At 43.6% G+C, this 27,732-nt stretch overlaps 2 protein-coding genes across 4 annotated transcripts in view; both read left to right on the plus strand.

Annotated features, from left to right (window-relative positions):
* The first annotated feature begins 10 nt into the window (after positions 1 to 10).
* cpsf2 (cleavage and polyadenylation specific factor 2) lies at positions 11 to 9,144 on the plus strand. 2 transcript variants are annotated; one of them, XM_040125170.1, is made up of 15 exons: positions 11 to 167; positions 569 to 735; positions 1,593 to 1,752; positions 1,855 to 1,960; positions 2,051 to 2,180; positions 2,264 to 2,379; positions 2,871 to 3,058; positions 3,281 to 3,571; positions 3,747 to 3,847; positions 4,193 to 4,396; positions 4,489 to 4,641; positions 4,984 to 5,206; positions 5,502 to 5,816; positions 7,519 to 7,653; positions 9,032 to 9,144. In XM_040125170.1, the coding sequence occupies exons 2-15, from the start codon at positions 587 to 589 to the stop codon at positions 9,122 to 9,124; spliced, it is 2,364 nt and encodes a 787-aa protein (XP_039981104.1). In that variant the 5' UTR covers positions 11 to 167; positions 569 to 586; the 3' UTR covers positions 9,125 to 9,144. The 2 variants fall into 2 exon arrangements, with proteins under 2 accessions (XP_039981104.1, XP_039981105.1); XM_040125171.1 differs by lacking the exon at positions 11 to 167 and adding an exon at positions 269 to 444.
* A 15,284-nt stretch (positions 9,145 to 24,428) lies between these two features.
* The window catches only part of slc24a4b (solute carrier family 24 member 4b), a 35,469-nt gene continuing 32,165 nt past the window's right edge, over positions 24,429 to 27,732 (plus strand). Inside the window, exon 1 of one of the 2 annotated variants that reach the window (XM_040125416.1) lies at positions 24,429 to 25,345. In XM_040125416.1, the coding sequence (XP_039981350.1) occupies positions 25,183 to 25,345 (163 nt within the window). In that variant the 5' untranslated portion in view covers positions 24,429 to 25,182. The remainder of the gene's footprint in view (positions 25,346 to 27,732) is intronic. The other variant, XM_040125415.1, reaches the window with a different exon arrangement.

Raw genomic sequence — 27,732 nt, forward strand, 5'->3', positions numbered from 1 at the left:
TACGCTCCTCTGCCCTTTCACTCATGATGCAGCGGCAAACATGCCTGCTAGTCAAGTGTGTGTACAGAAACGCTAGCCAAAATGTCTTAAAGTTGGGATTGTAGAGACTATACTTCATTGTGTTTCTATTGCAGCGGGAGAACATTTATATTATCTCATATTTAATGGTGTGTTGCGAGTTCCTTTGTCGATTCAAGTCACTTATATCCACATGTTAAAAATGTAGCTAGCATGCTATATGGGCAACCCTATTGATTGTGTGAGCTAACTGTGGCTAGCAACCAAACCGTGTTTACTTTTAATTTACGTAACTGCTTCACATTCCAGCCGCATTTCAAAGGCAGAGTTTATGCAACGTTATGCTACTATATCGTCCAGTTTCAGTTTACAACAGGACCATCGTTTTCGTTTGTTTTCCTCTGTAGACTTAATTGAATGAACTGCGTGAGTTTTTTGTTCATTCATAATGAAACCACAGCACTATACGCGGGCCATGAATGTTTTGTTTATTAGGGTGATTTTGAGTTAAGGCCAGGCTGATCTAACGTGTACCTAACTGTACTTTCAGCGTGACAACTGAAGAAAAATGACGTCCATTATCAAGCTGACAGCCGTGTCAGGGGTTCAGGAGGAGTCGGCCCTCTGTTACCTGCTGCAGGTGGATGAATTCCGCTTCCTCCTGGACTGTGGCTGGGATGAGAACTTCTCCATGGACATCATTGATGCTATGAAACGGTAATTATGATATCCATCGTGTCGTCTGGTGAGCTGAAACAAGTGTGTGATTTTCATTTTGCTGCGATCGATGCCCATATACAGTATGACATAGTTCCAATCTGGCTGAGTATGCTGCTCAAAAAGCACTGGTCATCTCTTGCTTTGGCTTCTGTAACGCCCCCCTCTGCCAGAAAGCACAGTAAAACCTCTGCAACAGACCTCCGAAATGTGGCGGCATGTCAGGTCTTCAAACAAGCCGAAGACAGCGCATGTTACTCCACTTCTCCACTTTTACAGTGAAAATGCTTAAGGAGTGGGGGTATGTTTAATGGCCCGTTTGAACAGGAGGAACAATTACAGCAAGCCAAACCTCTTACAAAGTTCATATGAGCACCTGGCTGTTGTTATAAGACTGACTTGAAAAACTGTGAACCTATCACCTGCAGAGTAACCACTGGCACAGCACCCGCCTACCTGAATTCCCTTTTTCAGGTTTATGAGCATTCTTCGGTCACGCCGATCCGCCTACTTCTTCCATCACTGTGTGGCAGAAAATGTCAATCCGATCTCTTCTTCTCTGTGGTCCCTTGGTGGTGAAATGAGTTACCAAACTTGATTCAGTCAGCAGAATCCTTTTCTGTCTTCCAAAATCGCTTGAAGACCTACCTCTTCCGACAGTACTTACTAGCCTAATGAGCCCTGTCTCTATCTCTTGATCCTTCTCTATCTCTTGTCATCTACTATAAGCACTTATATATTAAATATGCAAAGACTTCTCCCTGATCCAGTGTACTTCGGGTTGTACCTCATTTGTACTACTTTGGACAAAAGCATCTGCCAAATGAATAAATGTAAATGTCTTTTGTCCTCCTCAGATATGTTCATCAGGTCGATGCTGTGCTCCTCTCTCACCCTGACCCCATACACCTGGGAGCCCTACCATACGCTGTGGGCAAACTGGGTCTAAACTGTACAATATATGCCACAATTCCTGTCTACAAAATGGGTCAGATGTTCATGTATGATCTATATCAGGTAAGAAGGGAGTGAGAAATGCCATGCATGTAAGTTATTTATTATTGGAGCTCAATTGCAAGGCTACAATTAGTTTCTTAATTGTTTCCTTCTTTCCGTTAGTCTCGAAACAACAGTGAGGATTTCACACTCTTCACTCTTGATGATGTGGACTGTGCTTTTGATAAAATCCAGCAGCTGAAATACTCTCAGATTGTCAACCTGAAAGGTGAGTTAGTTGCAGATCCTTATAGGACAGGAGTCCCCCGGGGTTATGTATCACAGCTACCAAGTGTTTTATTGCCTTTTTACTTGACAGGCAAAGGACACGGTCTTTCCATCACACCACTTCCAGCTGGTCACATGATAGGAGGCACCATTTGGAAAATTGTGAAGGATGGCGAGGAGGAGGTTGTTTATGCGGTGGACTTCAACCACAAGAGAGAGATGTAAGCACAGACAAAACATAAAAATAGGAACTGAAATGTATTTTGTTTTTCATTTTTAATGTCCTGTTCTACTCTGTTTCTAGCCATCTGAATGGCTGTACACTGGAGAGCATCAGTCGTCCTTCCTTACTTATTACGGACTCCTTCAATGCTACTTATGTGCAGCCACGTCGTAAACAAAGAGATGAGCAGCTCCTTAGTAAGTAATCTGAACAAGACTATAGTAGTAGTGTATTTATTTAACAACTTATTTACGTATTTATTTATTTATTGATTCATCATTTTAGAAATATTGTATTAATTTTATAACACATCCCAGTGCCCAAACAAATGAATCATGTAATCCTGATTTCAGTTTTATTGAAACTGAAGCTCAAAGAAGCATATTGTCATTTAAAATCCTCTCTCTGTGTCCTTTAAGGCCGTGTTTTGTTTTGTTTTTTTGTTTGGGTTTTTTTTTTTTGGTTTAATACTGTGCAGTTAATAACAGGATAATGTTTGGTGTTTTGCACCTCTGTTGGACAAGGATTAAACTGCATGACATTTTTCCCTCAAATGACCCCTACATTTTTGTTTTTCTCAACCCTTCCTTTATTTCTGTAAAACTGCTAAATATAAAATGGGTGAATAATGCAATTTCTCATTTTTAAACATATTCTTCATATACATTTTTTTTTTTCTTTCTCAAAGCTAATGTAATGGAGACCCTACGTGGTGACGGTAATGTCCTTATTGCCGTGGATACAGCTGGGCGCGTGCTGGAGCTGGCTCAGCTCCTGGACCAGATTTGGAGAACAAAGGATGCTGGGCTGGGAGCTTACCCACTAGCTTTGCTTAACAATGTCAGCTACAATGTGGTGGAGTTTTCCAAGTCCCAGGTATCAATCACTGATCACACTTAAAAAGATATTGTGCTATTCCCTACTTGCTGATTTACCATGACACCATGATTGTAGAATCAGAATCACTTTATTTGCCAAATACAGTAAAGGTACACAATAACATTAACTTGTCTTGGTTTCATTGGTGCAGAGATGATAAGCAAATAATATTATTGCTTTTTGACAATTTCAATAATTTGTAATCTACTGTTTGTCTAGGTGGAGTGGATGAGTGACAAACTCATGAGGTGTTTTGAGGACAAGAGAAACAACCCCTTCCAGTTCCGTCACTTGAACCTTTGCCACAGTCTGGCCGACCTGGCCCGGGTGCCAAGCCCCAAGGTGGTGCTTTGCAGCCAGCCGGACCTCGAGTCCGGCTTTTCTCGAGAACTCTTCATCAATTGGTGCCAAGACGCCAAAAATTCCATCATCCTGACCTACCGCACTACACCTGGAACCCTGGCCCGCTACCTCATTGACAACCCCGGAGAGAAGATGCTGGATCTGGAGGTGAGACCAGCACTCACACTTTACTATGACAGAGGGTTGAGATTTATCTCTTCATGAAGCACTTGCCCCACAGGAATCTCCTGTCTCTCACATTCAGACCCAACTGAAGAAGCAGCAAAGTGTTTAATTCTATCATTTGCACCATATACATCTTTCAATTCTTCTGTTATGACAGGTGAGGAAAAGAGTGAAACTCGAAGGCAAGGAACTGGAAGAATACCTTGAAAAGGAGAAAATAAAGAAAGAGGCAGCTAAAAAACTTGAACAAGCAAAAGAGTAAGTCCCAGTAGAGATACTGCTTCCACTGAGGGTTACATGTCTTTTTTTGATTATGCTTTATGCTTTTTGGTGTTGCATAACAATTAATTCATATAATTTTACAGTGTGATGACAACTAAAACAGCAAATTATGTTTAAAAAAAAACCCAACAGAAATGCTAATGATAGTCTAGATTCCAAATCTAAAACAGGCTGCTTAAACGGAAATCCGTAAATGGGAGAAGAGTCATGACACTCTTAAGAAAACGTTTATACTCTGCAACTGAGCAAAAGAAATCGGTTTGCTTTTGGAAAAATGTATCTCATACGTACTCTTTTAATGTTTATTTGATGTTCTTGCAGGGTGGATGTGGACTCCAGTGATGAAAGTGATATGGATGATGATCTGGATCAGCCAGCTGCAGTAAAAAACAAACACCACGACTTGATGATGAAGGGCGAGGGGAGCCGCAAAGGTAGTTTCTTCAAACAGGCTAAAAAGTCTTATCCAATGTTCCCCACACATGAGGAGAGGATCAAATGGGACGAGTATGGGGAAATCATCAGGTACTAAAATACCGATACATTTAGACATGAGATTACCTACACCCATCTGCATTTTGTGCCGTTATCAATAAACTGTTATTGTGTTTTCAAAGGCTAGAAGAGTTTCTGGTTCCTGAACTGCAGGCCACAGAGGAGGAGAAAAGCAAACTGGAATCTGGGTTGACCAACGGTGATGAACCTATGGACCAGGATCTCTCTGTCGTTCCCACCAAGTGCATCTCTAGTGTAGAAAACCTTGAAATTAGGTCAGTTATCATCTAAAGCTAGCAGCCTCTTTGAATCTTATTAATGATAATACTGTATAATTTTGTCTTATCCCTCTTAAACTGCCCTCCCAGCTAGTCAGTGGCCAGCAGCACAGAACAGTACAGTATAGTGTTGTGGTTGCTGGATGGCCTCCAGGTGTGAATGAGTGGAAATGTTTGAATGTGAAGCTAAGCGATGCTGAAAAAGGTTACGTGTGGTCAGCAAACCTCCCCTGGATAAATTACTGGTCTTTCAAGAAATCTCATATGTGCTGGTGTTAAACAATGTGCAACAAATGATCAGCATTAAAAGGCTTTCATCATGTCTTCATCCCTTTACAGAGCGAGGGTAACGTATATAGACTACGAAGGTCGCTCTGACGGCGACTCCATCAAGAAGATTATTAATCAGATGAAGCCCAGACAGCTCGTGATCGTTCATGGTCCGCCAGAGGCCAGCTTGGACCTGGCCGAGTCCTGCAAGGCTTTCAGCAAGGACATCAAAGTCTACACGCCCAAACTGCAGGAGACTGTAGACGCCACCAGCGAGACACACATCTACCAGGTCAGCCTCAGTAAAGCCCTGCTGAATCTATTCGAGTGAAATTGGTTGCCTCTTTTTGATTGGGTATACAAAACTGCTATGTTATCCTTTAAATGTGTTTTGTAGATTCGTTAATCTAAAATATCCTGCTGCGTTTGTCAGGTCATTTTTTTGCATTTTACAATCCCATGGCAGTTGAGCCAAGAAGTTAACAGCTACAAGGTTGATTTCTCAAGCAGTTACTGTGCCAGAGCAAAAAAGCAACCGTCCATGACAGGTCAGTGTCTTCATTCTGGCTCGTCTCCTCATGATAAAGGTGCGGTTGAAAGACTCCTTGGTGAGCTCCCTGCAGTTCTGCAAAGCCAAAGACACAGAGCTGGCGTGGATTGATGGCGTGCTGGACATGCGCGTGGTGAAGGTGGACACAGGCGTGATGCTGGAGGAGGGTGTGAAAGAGGAGGCTGAGGACGGCGATCTTGCCATGGACATCGCCCCCGATCTTGGCATCGACCACAACGCCACAGCGATGGCAGCACAGCGTGCAATGAAGAACCTGTTTGGAGAGGACGAGAAGGAGCTGTCTGAAGAGAGCGACGTTATTCCCACACTGGAGCCACTGCCTCCACATGAGGTGAGGGAACCCATACAGACTTTTCACTGTCTGGCAAAGTTGTTGCAATGGTATCTCATTATTTCTGAATATGAGTTTTGGGTTTTGGGAAATGCGTGAAAATTAAATGCCAGATTTTGTAGCTAGTAAGTTTAAAGTTTCCATCTACGCAGCTTTGAATAATTATTTGTGTCTGATAAGTTTTTTCCACAAAAAAAAAAAAAGTATGCAGTTCAAACTTCTCAGAATTGCACCTACTCCTTCTCCCTCACAGAAAAATCCAGAATCTGTGAATATGCAAAAAAAGTTGACTAGTAGTCAAAAAATGTCCCGTACTTCACTGACAGTCCATTCTCACTGTCTCTGTGTTGGGGGTTTCAGTTTTTATATCACACTGTGAATGGCACAGCTGCACATTAGACAGGGATTGGCTTCCAAACTAGTAGTGATATTGCAAAATTCTGCCTGTACAAACACGCCTTAAACTCAGGTTTAAGCACAGAGAACCTTTCTCCCCTCAACAGATGGATGTGGAAACAGCCTTCTAGTGTCAAACTCTGCACATACATCATTCTGCACAGTGAAGCTCAAACATCTAAGTATAGTAATAATAAGCAAAGCACAGTTCTGAGTGAAGGGGGGGGACTTAAAATATTAAACAATTTAGAACAAGTGTTAGTTTTTGTTATTGAATAAAGATCAAACATTATCCGTGGATAATGTTTTCCAGTGTTATAAACTGTGACAAAGGTCAATAGTGTCATATCAGTGAAGTGTCCCACCTCTGACCGATGGGTTCATAAAACAAGTGGGAAGAAAGCTAAAGAGGATGCTGTGCTTTAATTCAGCTTAGAGAGGTGCTGTCTTAGGGTGAAAGGCTTGTCAGCTCATGTTGGCAGGTAACCTCATTTCAAAACACTTTGCGGTAATGTAAATTACTAATTGCACAAGCAGAAGATGACATTTATGACCCAGCAGCTGCTGCAGCCGGTGAAAGAAAACTCTTATTTTTTCCTGTCATGAGATATTTATCAAACCCCTGAGAATTACAGTGAAGCTCCTAATGCTTATTGCTCTAAAGAGCCAATTAACATTACTCAAGAACTAAAAAAAGCTCTATTCTTGTTGTTTGCACCACTGAGGAATGAAAGAAATGGCGTAACATCCCATCAAATGTATATTTGGGGAAAAAAAAACTTACAATAGAGCATCAGCTGCAAATAACAGGCTAAAACTAGCATATTCTGAATTATACATATTCCAGCAGATAATGCATTATACAGGATGACCAATGCTGTAATATTGTACAATCATTCCAAAACATGTATCAGGAGGTGTGTGAAAACGTCTGTCTCTATACTGTAGCCGTGTGAGACCCAAACAAGTACCTCTTTTCAATTTAAAAACATTGTAATTCAGTAGAAATTTGATGAATAGATTTCATTTTTGATTTTGCAAGTTGGAATAAAAGGGAAGGATTTTTACTTTTATGTTTCATTTAGGTCCAAAATTTTAGCACGCGGCCCCAGTTTCTTCCCAGAGAAGAGTTTATCCCAGAACAGATAACCACAGGACTCAGCTGCATGTGGTAAAAACTTGGAGAAAGGCCTTGAGAGGGCCTGTAATGTGATCCTGTTAGCATGTATCCACAATGGTGGAAAAGCAGTTTAGACAGCCTTTTGAGGAACAGTCTGACCAGAGCTCCGTTCTGTTCTCCCTCCAGATTCCAGGGCATCAGTCGGTGTTCATCAACGAGCCTCGCCTGTCAGACTTCAAGCAGGTCCTGCTGAGAGAGGGCATCCAGGCCGAGTTTGTGGGAGGAGTGCTGGTATGCAACAACATGGTGGCCGTCCGCAGGGTGAGTCCTTCCCCCTGGCTCACTGAGCACGCTATCCATCCGCTCCTTGCAACGCTAGTCACCACTAGTACTCAACGTGGAAAGTGGCCAGCACACAAAACACTACAAGAACTAAGCATCCAGACAAAATGACTTAAAAAAAAAGCAACTTTAAAGGTCTTTGGTTCATTACAAAAATACTCCTTTCACATCTCCTGTAGCCATCGGTTAGGACACTTCTAACAACTAGAAACAACTAAAAACAAATTGCAGAATTTGCTTGAGGGGAAAAATTCATCACTCCAACAGACAGAGACGGGATGAATGCACTAGAATGAAGAAAGTGTTTATTGCCTGAGATTCTGTTGAATGTGAGCCATCAGAAGTAGTGATGCACAGCTGAAAATTTTCCCCATACGACGTACTAATGATGTAAAGCAGGATGTCGCATTCAGCTTCTCCCTCTTTTTGACTGATTGGGCATCCAGAGACAGCTGCGCTTTCCAGAGTAGTGACCAAGGTGTTTTAGATGCCGTAAGAAATACAGCAGCTTAGTCGGGAATCAAGGGAAACAGAAGCAGGAGGCTGTATATAATGTATGTGAATGACTTTTTATGTGTGTTGACAGATGTTGACAGTAAACCAAAATCGAGATTCAATTTTGTTTGAGATAAAAACTTAATTCATCAGAATTCACAAAACATAACAAACAAAAAAGACTTCTTACGATTATAAGTTGAAAATGACCAAACAACATCTGAGGTTTCTGGTGGTTTCAGAGGTTAAAGTTTATTTACTTACATACTATAAAATAAAGTTCCAGTACTTAACACAAAATGGAAAATTAAACACAGAGAGAAACAAATACAGCCAGCTCAAGTAGGATAAGAAAATCCCACGGGCATAAGAAAACATCTCACCTCAGAAGAAACGCACAAAAAAGAATCACAGGCAGAACTTAACAACTGAAGTAAACGGAAAGTAGGAGTGAGCCAGGATACCAACAACAAAATGCATAATTGACAAGAACTTAAAATAGATGCAACCCAGAAAATGAAATCAAAGAACTGAGACTGGAGCGCGCGCGCACGTGTGACTGTGTGTGACTGTGTGTGACTGTGTGTGACTGTGTGTGACTGTGTGTGTCTGTGTGTGTCTGTGAGAGAGAGAGAGAGAGAGAGAGAGTGTGTGAGAGTGTGCTATTTTAATGGGAAATCTTGATGGATTTGGATTCATTAGGCACTTTAATCCCAAGTCTGCAGGAAGGAATGGGGGAAAATATTTATTATAGAGGTCAGCGTTTATGCTGTACGGGGCTTATGCGAATACTTTTAAGGTGAAACCATGAATGTTCTGTGAAGACCTAGGTGACCTATGTGTCTGTCTGCTCTTTGTCCAGACGGAGGCTGGACGCATTGGCCTGGAAGGCTGCCTGTGTGACGACTACTATAAGATCCGGGAGCTGCTGTATCAGCAGTACGCTGTGGTATAGCAGCAGCAGCAGCCGCAGCAGCAGCAGCAGCAGCAGAGCAAACCGTGGCAATACAGAGACAATCCTTTACGAGAACTTTACCCAGAGGACAAGAGTGTTCTACACTTAGGCCTCCTCTGCCCCATGGGCGGCTCCAGCTGTTTTATTGCAAACCTTGTACATTTTCCATTTTATGATTTCTTTTTTTTTTTTTTTTTTTTTCAAGATAACAATGTTTTGTTTTTTTTGTTTTGTTTTTTGTTTTGTTTTATTGGTTGGTTTACCTCCACAGAATGAGAGGCAGATGCTTTTCCCTGGACTGACTTCTCTGTGTGAACGGACTGAATCTCGTATACTTAAAACTGCTCCCACTGTACATTATCATCCCAACGCACTGGACGGACTAAAGGATGCTGCCACCTCTTATTATGTCATTAAAAAAAAGTGCTATTTTTCTTTTTCAACTGTGCATCACTGTGGAAGGTTTATCTCAGATGCCCGTAGTTTTGTCTGAGTATTGACCTTACTTTTGTATTTTATAGCTGTGTCTGAAATCACTCCCTCATTGGCTACTTCCTATATAATAGAGACTCAGTGTTTCACTCCATAGTGAGCAGTAAATTGAGATTTTGGACTCTTGCGCAACGGTAATTTTCACATCATTCCATAAATTAGTGTACATGCTGTGAACACTCCCTTTTTTTTTTTTATTCCACAGCTGCAGTTAATATATCGTAAACTCAGTGACTACTTTTATTAGGTACCCCGTGCAGTCTAATGCAATCCAGTGCAACGTTTTTGCCATAAAGTCTACTCTTATGATGCCTGTAATTTTCAGTTTTAATTCAGTGTGTTTAGCATTTATGTTTTAGCACTGAGGTCATGTAATGGACTTCATTATATTCAGAGGCGTTTCCAAAATTCTTCCCCCCTCATGTATGTAAATAGGGAGAAAAAAAAAATTAGGAACACCTCTCAATACTACGGTGCAGTACAGCAACACCTTCTAACTACGACCTCGGTAGGCAGTAATTGAATTTCCAACATTTCCAACAATGTCACCAAAAACTGAACGTTATAACCCTTTGTAAAACTAGGTTTTATGGCAGAGCTCTCGTATTGAATTGCATTAGATCTTACAGGTGTACCTAATAAAGTGGCCACTGAGTGTCTTTCAGACTCAGAATTCATACAGTTCAAATAATAATGGCAGAGGAGAAATGTATTGCACACGATAGTAAACCTTTAGTTTTGTTTACATATTCTTTGGTCATATGTTTCCAGGTTAATCAGAATATTTGGTCATTTTAGACTCAGTTATATTTAGGTAGAGTTCTTGTGCAGCTGTTTTCTGTTGAGACATTAAAGGGATGCTCCAGCGATTAATTCTATTTCCATTAAATTGGAAAACTTGCAAAAGAGAGACTAAAAAGAGAAATGGTCAAAATCGCAGCAGCAGAGGCTGAGATATCCTGAGTTTTCATGCCTGATATAGGTCAAGTTTCAAAAAAGCTGGATCTTACACTTCCCAAAATGCAGGTCGATAGCATCTTCCATTAGCTCATCAGTCAACCTTCCCTGTCTGGACAAATTCCCACAGCTCCCGCTTGTAGTATGGGATTTCTATCTGACATCCAGAGCCACATGAGACGTGTTTTACGTACATTCAACAATACAAAACACAAGGCACAACACAACAATGGAAAAAGACTCCATAACTAAAACAGAACCAAGTTACAACCGGAGGATTGACACTACCATAAGAAAAATGATCAAACTGTCAGTGATGGCATTACTGAAAATACATGCAATTCGATTGAAAATAGGAAACTAATGCATTTATTAAATATGCCAAATAAAGAAAAGAAAGAAAATGATTAGAAAAGCTTTTAATTGTCTAGCTCATGACTGGTAAACTAATCTACATGTGTAAAATTGGTGGAATTCCCCTTTAAACGCAGATGCATTGAATTTGAAATATTTTTTTGAATGGAAAAAAGGGTTTTGTTGGACCAAAAAAAAAAAAAAAAATTTTTTTCAAATAATACCAGACCTGTCCATATTTGGTTTGATGTTTTGCCTGTGCTTTCTGTACCACCACCACACACGCTCCACTGCCTGCTAGGTCAACAAGTTGCCGCATTAACAGCAGATGGAGACATTTTTCAGCCCTACCCAACCCGCCTCTGAATACCCATATCAAATCCGCACATGCAGCGGCGCCATCTGTACTACATGGGGTGAGACGACATTGTCCCCGAGGTGATAACTGGGATTGAATATAATTCAGCCTGCGATGTGGTGAGCTCGGATTATGGTACCTCTTTGTAATTTTAGGCGACCGTCTCTCGCAGCGAAAAACTTTTCCTCCCAGGCAGTTTGTGACATGGTTTAAAAAAATAAAAAAAAATAAAAAAAGATGATAATAATAATATAATGGTTCAGCGGTTTGTCTTCTTATCTTTTTCAGGCACACATGGATATACAGCCTCACCTCTGCCGTGCCCCAGTGAGGGGTTACCGGAGTATTAGAAAGTTGGGCGATAAGGGGGGGTGTTGCGAGCAAGGAGGCTGGGTGTCGTTGCGGGAGGGATGTGTGCGCTGCAGCCGTGGTGGCGCTTTGACTCGGTCGATTACGTTTGCAGTGGCGTGTGAATCCCCGGGGTAGATCCTTAACACAGGCAGCTGTGGAATGCCACCTTTACGGATACACCAAAACAAGCTGCCTTCCCCGCAGCTCCTCCTCATCATCATCATCCCCCAACCCTCCAACCCAGCACATGCCCACGGTGTGACGACATACTCGGTGATGGAGACTCCTCCTACACTGATAGCCTGTTAAGCAATCACAGGTGGGTACACACACACACACACACAGACACACTCCTACATGCAAGTAGGACAGTGAAAGTGAAGCAGTGTCAGGGAGTGTGTGTGTGTGTGTGTGTGTGCATGTAAGGGGGTGATCATGCACACGGTTGGAGGAGTTAGACTTGAGCATGGATGGCTGGCTGACGTGCAGGCCTGTTTTTATACAGTTGCATAACATACAGTCTTGCACTTTAGAAACATTAAAATTTAAATGCTCTTTTTTAATCCATGGCTCACACAGACACACTCAAAAAAAAAAAAAAAAAAAAAAACTTTCATGTTCAGAAATGCACCAATGATGCCTTTTATTTATTTATTTCCCCCCCCCCCACCCGAACCTCAGTAACCTGTGACAGACTGAGGCTGAGTGAGAGATAGAGAGCCGGAGTGGAGATGAGGAGGAGAGAGAGGAGCTCTTCTGTGCCACAGAGCATGCCATGCCTGCCCAGTCACTGCTTTTCATTTTGATAATTGACCGGCAACGCCAGAAATGTCCATCAACAAATCCTCTTAGCTTTCATAATGCCGACTCTGTCACAGAAGCCCCTGTTTTAATGTAACGAGCAGCTAAGCCCAGAGCACAGGGCAATATCGCCCCGGGTCACGGAGGCCGCTCTGCCCCCTGGAGGCCAGCGAGAGATCTGCTCTCCATTCAACAAGTGCCCCCCCCCCCAATCTCTCAGACCATTTCAAATCATAAATCCATAACCTGGCTCCAGGATGCCCACCCCTCTCACTTTCACACTGTAATGACGCTGTACTCAAAAGGGGGCATCTTGGTGGTGTATATCCATTCATCTCTGTGGATTGGAGGATGAATGAATTTAATCCCCTTTGAATTCCCCGTTTCCTCACTAAGCAGACCACTTAATGCCAATGACATCAATGTAATAATGTGAAAAGGGGACGAATTTCTATGAAACCTCTCGATATTCAAACATAGCATAAGGCACAACAATCCCATGATATCCAGATCTAAAAATGGAACTCAATCTTGTCACTCTGCCCAAATGGACAACAAGGCTGAAATTTCTGGAGATTTAGTACAGTTGTTTTACAAGCTTAAGCACAGGTTGTAAGTGAACACACAGTGGTCCTCTGACATCGTGACAGTTATGCCTCCATATTTATATTAAACATTTCGTTTCAACTTGTGAGAAAATGCAAAATAATTAAATTACAAGAGAAAATTTTCCAAAATCTTGCAAAATTTACACAAAAGTAACAGGGAGGAATGTGATTCCGGAAACTAATTTTGCAAACAGAAGCTGAAAAGATTAGTTTTACAGTTTGGGAAATACACATAATCATTTTCTCGTCAAAAGTAGATCGATACTGCTCCGGTGTCTGTGCCGCATTCACATCATGTCATTTAGACTGACTAAAAGCAACCTAAATTTAAAAACCGTTCACATCATCCTCGTGTTTGTAATTCCAAGGTCTGAGAAATCACAAATTTGTGACAGCTACAATATCTCTAACTTTGTGAAAAGAACTGTTGAAATAAAAAACCATTAGCAAAATGACCGCTACAGCTAAATAAAATCCAACATAAAATCCATAAATTCAGCTAATTTAAAGGAAGGGCTATACACTATTTCTTTGCATTTAGTTTAAGTTGTTAACAAAAACGCATAACACTCTTGAAGTAGCTCTTGAAGTAGCTAATTTAGGCTACTTATTGGTGTGACTACAAAGCTTTCTCTGGAAACTATTTTGGAGTAATGCACGGATACTCCCAGCCGGAATCACGGTAGGTTTTTCTGCTCCTTCCAGCATCGCATGAATGCAGTATTAACTAGCTAGAGTCGGCGTTGGGTAGCTTAGTTTAGCTTAGCTTGGCTTAGTTTAGCTTAGCTTAGCTTAGTTCGGCGTAAAGACCAAGAGCAGGGGGAAACAGCTACCCTGGCTCTTTGCAAAGTTCAAAAGTACGCCTACCGACTTCTATCTCATTTAATTAGCACACAAACCAAAATGTAAAACGTGAATAAGCATATTTTCCCAAAATGTCAAATGCGAATAAATATGATTGTGTGGAGTTGCCTTTTAAATAATATTTAGAACCTAAAGATATTTTTTAAAAGGTTTGTGGATGCTCAAGGAGGCAAGTTGAAACCCCTCTTCCCCTTTCCCATTTTCATTCTCTTTCAATTTTCTTCCTCCTTTTTCCCACCCTACACCTCTTAATTCCCCTCCATGCCCATCGCTTGCCTTCTCCCTCCATCTCTTCCCCTTATTCCTCCCTCTATGGATTAATCCTAATGTGCCAGCATCTTCCCGCAGCTACGGTCCTCCGGTAAAGGAACCACTTACGCTCTTTAAGATACCCATAGATAGGGCGTGTTGAGGAGGAATCCTGAATGACACCATTATGCAGGTGATCCTCTTATGCAACCTGCTCCTCACATCCCGTCCACAAAGCAGGAGCGCTCACGAGCACAAATCCACAAAGGCACTTGCTGCCAGATTATCTACAGTCCACAATATTGCAGCTGCCATGTTGCCTTTTTGATGAAACAATGCGTTTTGTCGGTCGCATTCATGGCCGGGGCTGATCCTGGCTGGCTCTCTGGCAGAGACGTGTGGATGACTTAGCAATCATGTGTATGTGACTGGATATTTAGGACAGAGCACATGAGATTGTTTTGCTCGGCTTGAGGAAAAACAGTGCATTCTTCTCCTCCCGGAGCAAAACAAACCTGACCAGTTGGCTGTCCGTAACTTGAGGCGATGCGGGCAGTAGTATCGGGAAACACGCTCCTGGATGAGGGCAATATGAGCCTCTTAGCAGACTGCATTCGGTCTGGCGTGTGCTTCCAGCCAGTCAGCAGAATGCAGCCTGGCTGGCCTTCCCTTCCCGCTCACCACATCAGGGGGGAAGCGGCCTCATCCAACGTGTTACGGCTGACGCCCCCTCGAAAGCTGTGAGGAGACCCTGCCGATGATTACTTCGCGCTCGTGTAACATGATGAGGATTAGCTCCCCGAGTTCACCCCTGCAGACGTCTCCCTCAAACTCAGGGCGACTCCCTACCATGACATGGGGCCGTGAAAACAGGCAGAGGCCAGAGAAAGTGTTTCAGCGCTACAACCGTTTTTCGTTGTGCAGTTCCGTTTAGATGCCAGCACTCTGAGTGGCGGCCCGCAGACTTAAGTCCGACAGATTTTCCAAATTTTTGGGCTCGCTGTAACTTGTAGCACAGCATACGTGAGGTTTTGCTGCACCAGACTAATTCAGATATTCGTTTCAGAGCTGTGGATTTGAGCTTCGAGCCAGACTTAAATCACAGAAATTAGGATTATAGATTTGATTTGGACCTGACAGCTATTAGCTCTACCTAAGACTTGACTTGAGGTTTAAAAGCAAAAACAAGTCTCACCTTTTTTGTTAAAATCCAGTAGTGGAAAGTAACTAAGAACATTTACTACGGTACAATTTTGAAGTACTTGTACTTTACTTGAGTATTTCCATTTAATGCCACTTTATACCTCTACTCCACTACATTTCAGAGGGAAATATTGTTACTTTTTGCTCCACTACATTTATTTGACAGTTATATTTACGAGTTACTTTGAAAATTAAGATTTTACATACAAAATGTACGTGATGCATTGACATAAATTCCACTACCAGAGAGTATGTAAATCAGAATTTTAATATAATTCGATTGATAGTGGGGATTAAACTACAATAATAATGGTTTCTGTAATTATTATATTTTATATTTTTTTTATTATATTATTATATTTTTCGTTCATTTAGATTTTTACTTTAAATCTCATCTCACAGTCCTTATCAGAAAATAGAGGACCAAGACTGCTTGTTACCATGTGACCAAGGTTTCACTCAAGGCTGTATTAACCCTTAATGATGCTGCCCCCAGGCAAAAATTAACTGTGGGCCCTTAATGACCCCCATTTTTCCCATTCTGTGCGCTGCATATACTGTCTATTCATTTGTTGTTAGTAATTTGTTTGTGGTAAATTCATTAAAGTAACTAAAAACTAACCCAGGGCCTGTCTACAAAGCAGAGCCTCAAGCAACGCATAGTGACCCTGGATCCTTCAGACTCCCTGAGTTTCTGGGGCCCCCGGGCAGTTGCCCACTTGGCTTGGTTGGTAATCGAGTCTTCGTTCTAACCCTCGGGTCACTTAACGGAACTCGAGCCAGCTATGAGATGGGACTAAAAACTCAAGAAAAAGTTTGTAAGATGACCTTTGAGTTGAGAATACCTTGCCACACGTGCTAATAATACAGTTCTGAAAGGAACATGTTGGAATGCTTTATCATTTTAATAATCAGAGATTTAGAAGACTTGCAATTGAAGTCCATTTAGATTATGAAGGCTTGTGACCTTACTTGGACTTGAGACTTCACTTAAGACCTGCTACGTAGGACGTGACTTGGGCTTTTCTCGACTGACTTAAGTGTTTAAGGGGGAACTCCAGCGATTTGGCTTTTCATTTTCATTAACTCGGGAACTCACAAGGAACAGATTTAGATAAGAAAGGTCAGCACTTGAGCAAGATGTTTCGACTTTTAGTCTGAAGTCTGGGTCAAGCTCCAAAAACAACTGGATCCTACAATTCCCACAATTCAGTTATCGTCTTTGATTAGACCCTCCCTGCCTGGAAAATGCCCACATCTTTCAAACTCCATCCCCAACTCAGTTTTTCTGTCAAGATTTGACCACTCATGCCCAATGCGAAATAACAAAAATCACATTAACGTGGTTGTTTGCTCAGAATTTAAAAAGCTCCCTTCAGAACCACAGAAGAACAAAGAAACTCTTCATGGCAAGTGAACTTTTCGTCATGTTTAAAAGTGGAGTGCTCTTCTAAAAAAAATATTTCTGATACGTTTTCCATGGGAAGAAAAAAAATCATGTTCCAGTACTCGTGCCTGCTTATGAATAATAAGACTATGACATTAACAACTCCTACTCATCCTCCTACTGCACAGTGCCTATAACTTTTGTGTCCAGTATGGAGGTTTGCGGGGTGGTGAAATCACACAGCAGGGAAATCTACTGGGTCACTGACTTTATTGCACACCGCTCCACCCCCAGCTCCAAGTGAATGAAGAACTCACCCTTACTTGTCCTTTGTTTTAAGAGAACTGCTGCCTGTGCTGATATAGACTTTGTAGCCTGTCTCTGCAGCTCTGATGCTATCTTGCCAGAATGAATTGGCTACATGTTTCTGCTGGCATAACCTCCGTGGTGAGTCTAAATGGGACCCTCCGCTGTTTTTGCAAGGGGAAAAGGTTGCTCTTTGCCCGCCTGCCCTTTCTTCTCTGCTCAGCGGACAAAAGAATAATGAAGTTATTTATGTGCAGCTCATTACGAAAGGCTAAGTCTCAAGTATAGCCAACCTTTCTCCTCTAGCCACTGTCCGTCGTTTGGCAGAAGAGCGCACTGAACTGTGAAAACCTTCATCCAATTTCACGCAGTCCTAATGCCCATGCACAAATGAATAAAACCATTCCAAAAAGTAGAGCTGATGTCTTGGGCCCCAAGGGAGGAGGATGATGTTGTGATAAGTGGACCGCAGTTTGTGTGCGGGATGTAAGAAAAAGTGAAAAATAAAGAGGTCCAGTGGAACTGCTAATGGAGTTTGTCAGCCGAATAATGAAAAAGAGGTAGCAGCGTGGGGAATAATTAACATAAAGGTACGGTGTGTGACATGTTGAGATATTTAATCAGAAGCGTTGAAGAGACCTTTCTTCTACAGTAGTAAAAGCATATTTATTGTTTTCAGGTCCAAAATAACCGCGGTCATGTAAAGACGGTGGACAAAATAACTTGAGCACTCTGAAATATAATGGACTCCAATGCAACACCACAAATTGCGGCCTCAAACTGAGCATTGCAGCTCATTCCTTCCTGATCCTTAGAAACCGTAGTCTGAACTCAAGGTTACCTTACAAGCTTTTTTTTCTGGCACTTTCAACAGCAGGTCTTCATCAGGAGAAGTAGCAGCCTGAAACATTACCGCTGAGATAAACAATTTCCGACACCGTTTCAACTAAATCCAAGGATTATAAGGTTAACAAATACTCTATTGATTGCAGGGCTAGTGTGTTAGACTGCATTATGGGCAGTACAAGTATGTATAGTACATACAGTTCGATAAAGAGCAAGTATTATCTCCTGAGTAGTCGATCTTAGAAGTGAGAAGCCACCTCTTGTATGTAGAACTGAAACAAGTTAATAGATCATTCAATTGACAGAAAATGAACTGTCAACTAATGTGATCATCAGTTTCACTGATAGCTCAAACAAAAATTGAAAATACCTGCTGATACCAGCCTGTCAAACATAAGAATTGGACGCTCTTCTTTGTCATGTTTGATAGTGAACTTAAAAAAACTTTTGGACTTTGGACCATTAGTCAGGTTAAACAGGCAGTTTAAAGTCATTACCTTGAGGGCTGGGAAATTAGTGGGCTTTTTATCTGTTATTATCTGAACTGACTTATCAAGAAACTAATCTGCAGATTAATTGATAATGAAAATTGTTACAGCAGTTGTAGCTCTAATTCTGTGCCACGCTGGTACTTATCATGTGTTATCTAACAGGTTATTTGAGAGATAAGAAAATAAATCAGTCAGCAGGCATGAAACACACACAACTGATCAATTTGCTGTTTTCTGGAGCATGTAAACCTGTATTTCATCCAGTAAAGAGCACGGCAGGATCCATAATGTTTTGCACCGAGGTTGACTGAGTTGCCCGAAGTTGTCAACAGCTGTATGGGTGAGTTTTCATGTTGTGGGAAATGAAGAGAGCAGTACAGATGATGACTGCTGCCTCCAGAATCCACAGATTAGACTCTGTTGCTCCTCTCTGCCCTGTTTTCTCTTCACACCTGAGCAGGCATACAAATAAACCTACGGTGCTGCCACAGAATGCTCAACACTTACGATGAATATTTTATTTTTTCCTGCAGTTGCCCGAGGAGCTTTTGCAAGGAGTAAAATCGGCAGGTCTCCGGAGACATTTCCTTCGTGTGTGTGTGTGTACGCGCACCAAGCTTGTACTGTACTGTAACTGACAGCCATTGGCTAAAGTGGGCCCAGCAATAGTTGGCAGGTTGAGGGGGAAAAAAGGGTTCAGAGCTGGAGGTATTTATCCCTCCATCTGTTTACTTGCTTCAGATAATTAGTAGAATATTAGTCACGACGCCAGCAGTGCATTAATGGAGGGTGTCACACTTCTTTCTCTTGCTTAGTGTCACCTGGTCATCTCTCCACACTGCAAACGCACACGCACGCACACACACACACACACACACACACACACACACACACACACACACACACACACACACACACAGCCATTGTGCAAACTAATACATACTGTATTACATCAGCCCTTTTATCCCAAAACAAACAAACAAAAACAAAAAAAAACTGAGAGAATTTGAAAGTATACTTATGGAAGTTATCAGTTTTTAAAAATGTAATTTTTATTTAAAATTTCATGGGTTAAACTTGCAGATAGAATATTGTTTTTGATCTGAGCTTATATGAGGCAAGGCTAAAACAGGACATGTGGAAACAGACTCACCACAAGGTCCCTTTCAGCAGCTTTTTTGATCATATCACCCGATCCTAATCAGCAGACGGGCTTCACCCACTTGTCATGGGACTGTGGATGCTCAAATATCAATTCTGAGTCTTTAAATGAGACTATGTAGCTTCTATTAAACAGCAGACCCTGTGACCACAAATGGTAATTTCAGTATAAAGGCACAGTAGAGAGAATGCCACCAATGTTGCACCAATTTTACACATTAAAGTCTGTTTATAGGACTTGGGGAGTACTGCTGCATATGTGAAAAAAAAGTTGTATGAAGCCTTTTGTAGTTCCAGAGGGAGCCACCTGAGATCTGATGAATTGCCTCAAGTGATGCCACTTGAGTCAGCGTCAGTTGGGGCTGAAGACTACAAGTTTAGAAAGGAAAGAGATCTGGAGGTTTGTGTTAAGGAATTTTCTATTGGGTTAAACGGGTCAAGCACGGGCCTTGAGGTCTCAGGCGAAACAGCAGCAAATCTCTCTGAAAGTCTCACTGCCTCCTCTCCTTAAGACGTTGGGCAGCCGTCTGAGGTGATTTGGGAAAACAGAGCCATTCTGATAAAAGTGAAGCAGCATTGCTGGAGTAGCCAAGGTGAAAGGAGAGACGGCTGTTTTTACCGGCCCAGGCGCCATAGACTGGGGTCTGTTGGAGTCCATGGGCATAGCCAGATAACGGTGGCTCCAGACCAGGATGCGCTGACGTTAAACTGAAGGCTACATGCAACGTGATCTGAACTAACACGGGTAAAAAAAACATTTCCCTGTTTACAGAATAGCGAACCAATGGACTAACTCCACATAATGTGAAGGCATTGAGCTTGACCCTTTCTGGGCGTAAAGTATTTGCAGCATAATCTGTAGGGGTTAAGACTGAGCACAGGGGACTGAGCTTCACAATGGAGATGGGATCATGCGCATAAACTTGTATTGATAATTCCTCCATTCCCCTCGGCCAAACTTAAAAATATTTTCAGCATAAGACATCCTGGACTCCTGAACCCTTCCTTCACTGACGAGTTACCGTTATCGAGTTGACAATAATCAGCAAAATCTCCACAACAGTGTGGAGTGGGACAAATGTGAGATTACCAGACCTCTGTAGCACACTCTTCATTTCTTTTTGAGACTAGCACCTAGAGGCTACATTAGCCGCCACTAGCATAACCCATCCCGTCTCTCAGAGCGAACTGTTGGCCGTCGCGTTGCATAGTGGGTAATGTAGGCACCGGGTTTTGACAAGGAAGAAGAATGTGTGGGACAAAAAAAAAAGGTTTGTTCTGCTGCGTTAATTTTTTTTTTTTTTTTAAAACATGGCGAGTCAGACAATGTTATAGGATTTGCAATGCTAAATCAGTGGAGTACACTTTTAAATTTCTGAATTTAATGTGCCCTTTTATGTGATGAGTTTTCATTAATTTCCCAAGATGCTATGAAGACAGCATCATCAGGCAACCCAGATGAGAGCAGGTGGAACAGGACCACAAGCAGGAAAACGACTCTTGTGTTGGGTGAGTTCATTCCTCGTTATTCTTCCCATAAAACTTTGAAATGTTTATGTGCGACATGTCAAAGTGTATCAGCAAAACCTTGCAGTGTATCGAGTCGGGCAAAAGGGTGTTTTATTGCTAATGAGTTTAACCTTTCATTTGCAAGGGGAAGATCGTATTTCTTCTTTCTAAAGTGACAAGGTGTGACGCTTTAACGTGCTCAGAAAGAAAGGGATATTTGAGCATCTAAACTTCCGCGACAACCGGGAAAAATCCATCTCCTAAATACGATGATGAGATATGATCAAAAGAAGAAGCTCCGGGAGAGCTACTAAATGGACCTTATGGTGAATTGTTTTCTCAACTGCCGCTTCCATGGTCAACTTTGAACTCAACACTACAACTATGTTATTTCAGCACTTAACTAAGCTCCTACATCGGGCACATAAGTTCAATGCCTGATTCGAAGACCTGCATAGTAAATACCGCACTGAAAAAATATCAACACAATTACAAAAGCGCCATGTAAGCTGTGCCACAGTTCTGTCTTAAACCAGTGAATAAACCACATGAATCATCACAGCAGTAATGGAGTAGGAAGCTGAAATGAGAATTGCTGAGTCAAACGGCAATTGTTGTGTAACACTCACGCAGTTCATTGTTAACACCCTTGACATCGAGTCATTAGTGATCCGCAGTGCAAGGATATGACACGTACTTGGCATTTATATCAAACGGCACATTTACATTACACTGACTGTTCCTTTTGACATCTGCCCACACTAAAACACTCCTACAAAGCCAATCTCTCGCTGTCTTCCTACAGCTAAAACCACAGATCACACACATCATTATCCCTGCTGCAGATCAGCAGCTATTCACTGGCTCCCGCAAGAAGGCAAAGGAGGTGCATGTGTGTATGTTTGACCAAGCCAGGGAGCGTGAAGCAGTGGCTAAATCTCTGTAAGCAGGCCCTGGCACTACTCCCCGATTGCCTGCTCTTGCTGTGTGGGCAGGGGCCTGGAGGGGAATAATCCCTTGGCATGGGCACGGGTCACACGTTGATGTGTGTGTGTGTGTGTGTGTGTGTGCGTGTGCGTGTGTGTGTGCATGCAGAAGACCCAAACTGCAGGATAAACACAAGACCTGGCAACGGATTCAGAAAGCCATGACTAATAACGCCTTCCATGCTTAACTAGCGGCCCTCACACAACGTCTTTGATGCTTCTTGGAGATGATGGGTTAATGTTTTTGGAGGTCTGCCTCATACTGTAGATGCAGGGAGAGTCCTGATCTTACGTAACCTCGGTCTGCAGGAGATTGCGTCGGAAGTGTGAGGCCTTTGACCCTGACTTGCCGCTTGCTTTTTTTGCTTAGGTTGTCAGCAGTGGCGGCGGTAAAAAGTTGACACGCTCTTTCAGCCTTGTCAGCCTGTTTGTGTAGACGGCTACGAAGTCGGGGCAGAGCTCCTGTCCTGTTATCTTGGAAGCTAAGTTTAACCCAGAGGAGGCCTTGCAGCAGTAAGAGAAGTCTCCATTCTGTAGCCTGACAAGTCCACCGATGCACGCGTGCGCTGTTTTTATTTTCAAGACAAGGTCGCACTCAAGCGTCAAAGGAATAGTTTGTTTCTTTTTGACGAATATGTTAATTTGCTTTCTTGCGGACAGTTAGAGGAGAAGACTGATACCGCTGTCGTGTTTGCAAGGTGAACATGAGGCTCGAGCCAGTAGCTTAGCCTAGTTTGGCACAAAGACTGGAAACAGGAGCAAACAGCTAGCCTGGCTCTGCCCAAAGCCAAAAGAATCCACCCACTAGCGCCTCTAAAGCCCACTAATTCACACATTACATCTCGATAGGGGTGGACGGGATTCGAGCAAGTGAATAAGTGTATTTCCCAACATGTGGAACTATTCCTTTAGAGTTTTTTGTAAGCGGAAGCATTATCAGCTTTAAATTGAATGGGGCAAGCTATTTAAAAACTCAACAATGGGAAGTGACTTAATTATTCCAGGAGCAGTCTATAAATACAGCTGGTTAATAACAGAGGAGTGCCGCATTAGAGCAAACAGTAGGGGAGCAGGGCTTTTGTCACCGACACTGCGGCAAAATTTAATCTGTTTGTGGAAGTTACAAACAGAAAACTTTGAATCTCACTCTTCTATTTGTTGTGGGTGAAAACAGCACACACACACAAAAAAAAACAATGTATGAAAGGGATAGCATATTTTGAATATGTAGTCTGATGGTGGTGCATTTTCCTAAGCACAACATTGAGTTACATTTGATTCAGATGTCGTGATAACAGGCTGCATATATCAAAGTATAACATCTATTCCATATATTGATCTTCCCATTTAATGTACCTTTCGCAGTCCAGGGGGGGGGGATGTTCCGATTATTTCCTGTACCACAGGGTGACAGCTCCAGTTGACAACCGCTAACTCCAATGACACCTGACCTCCACCAATCACATGCCACGGAGCCTGCCCTGACTCCACGGGGGGACCTCGGTTGGTCCGCATGGGTGACACACGGGCACGGCTGCCAGCTATCAAACTCCAATTAGTGGTGCAGCAGTGGAGGGTCCATCGAGTTCGACTCAGTATTTTAAGCTGACTTAAAACATTTGTGGGGAAAAAAAAAAAAAGGTATGTCACATAAAAGTGAGGCGAGTTACGAGAGCAGCCGGGGTCTTTCGTTTTCCCTGGACGTGCAATTGATTTTCCTGCACGATGGTAGTTGCTTGCTTTATAATGATCACTGACTGGCAGGCCGCATTTCATTTACCACTGACACACTGACACGAAAGGTCGCCCACGACATTATTCCTTTCTACTATGCACTGGTCAGACAACTCTGTTTGTGAGAGGCGATTTTCTGAAGAGCAGAACGTGCAAGCCTTTATAATCTTGGCAGCAGAAACCTTTGGGCAATGAGAAATTATGTCAGGGTTGTAGATTTGGTGGTGGTGGGTGGGGGGGGGGGATGCCCGTGAGCTGGAGGATCTATAACCCCAATTATTCAGCAGGATATCAAAATGAGGATAGCAGGTGACTTGTAGGGCCAGTTGTCAAAGGGGCTGTGCTGGGGACCTAGAACAAGACACTGGACGTGGTTTCATAACACAGCAGTGGCGGGACTCGGGTGTTTAGTTTTCGGGCTCGCCCACCCCCCCCCCTCGCACGAACCCAACCTGGACGCGCGAATACCGTGAAAGACTGCCAGACTCCAGGGTGTGGGGAGGGTTTAGAGGTGGGGACAGTGGAGAAGACGGCAGAGGCAAAGCCTGACTTTTTTTTTTTTCTTCTTCTTCTTCTTCTTCTTCACACAATGTTTGCAAATGCGGTCTTCGGGAGAGTTGAAAGGAGCCCGGCGTCGCCGAGGGGGACGACGGGCGCAGAGTGGGAGGGCAGCTGGAAGCACGGGGCGCTGACGGCGTCCTCTCTGTCTCAGCGGCGCGGCTTTTCTGCACTCGAGTGCTGAATTCATGTTGGAGGGGGAGGCGCCCGAGCGGCACGACTGCCGGCCGATTTTAACAATTAACCTTGATGAACGCAGATTGGTTTCACTTAACAGGCGCAGGTGCGTGGAGTCCGCGACACGGCGCAGCTGAGCGACTCCACGTTTCTGACTGGACGTTGACGCATTTTATGCCAAACACAGAAACTATACGGATAAAGGATCTTGCAGATGATTTTTTTTTAATATATATATATCTATATTTTTTTCCCCCCCACGGGACAGGATGCACGTTACAACGGGAGCCCCTGCGATACTCGTCTTCGCGCAGAAACCGGATTCCGGAGCATCGCTGAATTGAATTGCGGAGCCCTATATCGGAATTTGACCGCCGTGTCATTGCCCGGTCCTGCCAGTCCCAGCGGCGGGTAGGCAGGCGTCCTCTCCGCGGCGGAGACGACGAGGAGGTGGTGGGGGGGTGGGGGAAAGTGTCCGCTTCACCGCTCTCCATCCGCGCCCTGGACGGCTTGAAATGAGGACCACATCCCGGCCCTGCTCCGTGTGAAGAGGCAAGCGGGGCGGCAGTTTCTCTCGGCTCTCAAGGACGCGGAAAAAAAAAAAGAAGAGGAGAGAGAAGGAAAAAAAAAAAAAAAAAAAGTGGCCGCCGGCCGAGCTGCGAAGGCATGGAGCGGGACGACACCGACGCCGTGAGCGCGTCCAAAAAGACAATAATTGCGAAGATATTTAAAGTTCGCAAGAGGAGGGAGATGCTTTTTGTTCAGGTGTGCTTTATCTGCAGTGTCCTCTTCGCGGCGTGGAGCATGTCGGCGCTGTTGACCAAGACAGGTGAGTGGGGAGAGAGACTGGCGAGATGCACCGGGGCGCAGGGGGCTGGGGGGGACGGAGCGGAACGGCTCAGAGATCTGCAGCATGATCGTGCACATCGATTGATTTTGGTAACCACGGAGCTGCCTCCTATTGATCGCGGAGACAAACCAATAGGCTTTAATGCCAAGGGCACGCGATCGAAACGTGATACTCGTTGTGCGTTTTCAGACAGGAGCGGGCGCCGTCTTCCTGTCCGAAGCGCATGTGTGACGCCTCCGGTCGCGGTTCTCCTGCCGGTTTGGGTGAAGCGTGTGTAGCCTGGTTTGCATCAAAATGGCACAGAACGCGTTTGGCGTTCCTGGCCAATCACACTCGGTGGGAAAAAGTAAGCTGCACATGTTGTCGTCAGGTCACGGGATTTTTAATTAATTAAAAAAATTTTTTTTTAAATTTTTAATCTCGGTGTGGGAGAATACATGCGTCTGTTTGTCGGTATATGCCGCAGTGTGCGCGCTGTGGCGGCGGCACGTTTTTTTTTTTTTTTTTTTTAATTTGAGAGGCAGGCTCATCATCGCGGCGCACGCACGCTTCGTGCTCCACATGCACGCACCGATCAAAGCAACCCGACCCCAGAAGCGAACCCAGTAAGGTTCTGGTTTGTTTTGGGGGGTTTTTTTCGCTTGTGCGTTTATTTATTTATTCATTATTTATTCATTCATTCATTCTTTCTCCCCAAAAAAAAAAAAAAATGTGCCTTTCTCTGGCGCCAGGCGCATCGTCGGTCACGCAGCGCTGGAGCTCTCGGGTTCGTGGTCAGTGCTGGCATCATCGTGTCTGGAGCCGCGTCTTCACACACCATTGCCCACACTGGATCACCTCACTCACACTCGAGCCATCATCACGCTGCTGGCAGGTTTCGCATGGCGATCGAGGGATGCCAATCTTCTTTTTAAATTTTTATTTATTTTATTTATTTTTTTAAAGCGGATGCCACTAAAGATAACTTAGGAAGCGGGGTGGGAACAGTGGGATGCTTTTGCTTGCCGGATGTTGCAATATTCATCGCCGATGTCCGATGTGTGCGCTGAGCAAACGATTCAGACGGCTGGTCATGCGTGATGCGTGTGATGCCCCTATGCAGGCAGAGACACACAGACACGCACACGCACACACACACACACACAAGCGCTCGCACGCCAAACAACATGCCCTCCCGTGCACACATGTCAAAAACTCAAACCTCAGGCCCGTGCAAGCACTGACACGCAGAGCATCCCGTACAGCCTCACACACACGGTTATGTAATCCAACGACCAACCCTGACATTTTGCTGGTGGTGAACATCTGACACACCGATGGGGTCAGAGGTTAACTAGAAAACACACACCCAGGTAACTTTTTTTTTTCACTATGCAGTAGAGACTTTTTGCATTTAAGTCAGGATTTTTTTTTTTTTTTTTTTTGCATTAAAGGGAATAATGTTTAGTATTCCCTCCCCACCCTCAAAGTGCTTCTAACCCCTAAGACTCAGCCCCAGACCCTGTGTGGGGAATCGTCATCTGTAAGCACTCAGCCCCCCCCCCCCAGGGCTGAAAGTGGCCGTAAATTCACTACAACTGCTGCCTGACTTTAGATCTCCGACGGATGTATCTGGAGTTTCATTAATTACATTAAAAACAACAAGAGGCTTAAAAGATTATTCTGGAATGATATCATACAGGGGAGAGCAAATCTCTTATCTCCAAAGGCAGGCTGCGTGAGCCAAAGTAACCCCCCCCCCCCCCCCCTTTCGGTCACTAATGGCTTGCCTTTTTTTTTTTTTTTTTTTTCATTTAATCAAGTTTGCCTGACCCACGCGGTGATTGACGTGTGGGGGTATTTGACAGAAGGCGTTCGTCGTGGATTTCAAGCGACTTTTTTTTTTTTTTTTTTTGGGCCAGCAGCTGCAGCAGCGGTGGAGGTGGCGGGATTTCAAGGTGACATGCATGAGAAGTGCTCGATGAGAAACAGAAATCCCCCCCCCCCCTTAAACCCACGAGACCCAGAGCTCGCCATAATCAGATCCTTCTAACTGAAGAGCCGTGGCCTCCTCATCTTTCAGCAGTCACAACAAGAACAAGCGTCTGTCTTGTCACAGTAACAAACCCGTGCCCCGCGTTTGCCACCCATTAGACTGATAGTAGCGTTGGGGGGGGGGGGGGTGTTGATGTGCTGAATGGTCCGTGTGGATGGGATTTGATGTACTACTCCTGGGTTACATCTCCATAAAGAGGGGTGGGGCGCAACATGCTGGTGGGGCTGCGTGTGTGTGTGTGTGTGTGAGAGAGAAAGAGATGGTGCTCCACATGGGAAACTAGAACAGGTGTTTTTGAAAAGCAGGGCTGAGCTCTGCTCTGACAGGTATC

Source organism: Xiphias gladius, chromosome 4, assembly GCF_016859285.1.
Source record: "Xiphias gladius isolate SHS-SW01 ecotype Sanya breed wild chromosome 4, ASM1685928v1, whole genome shotgun sequence".
In the NCBI taxonomy this organism is placed as follows: domain Eukaryota; kingdom Metazoa; phylum Chordata; class Actinopteri; order Istiophoriformes; family Xiphiidae; genus Xiphias; species Xiphias gladius.

Coding starts and splice junctions, on each gene's coding strand:
- cpsf2 (XM_040125170.1), top strand. CDS start 587: ATGACGTCCATTATCAAGCTGACAGCCGTGTCAGGGGTTCAGGAGGAG. Junction 1,753..1,854: donor TCATGTATGATCTATATCAG/GTAAGAAGGGAG, acceptor TCTTTCCGTTAG/TCTCGAAACAACAGTGAGGA. Junction 7,654..9,031: donor ACATGGTGGCCGTCCGCAGG/GTGAGTCCTTCC, acceptor CTCTTTGTCCAG/ACGGAGGCTGGACGCATTGG.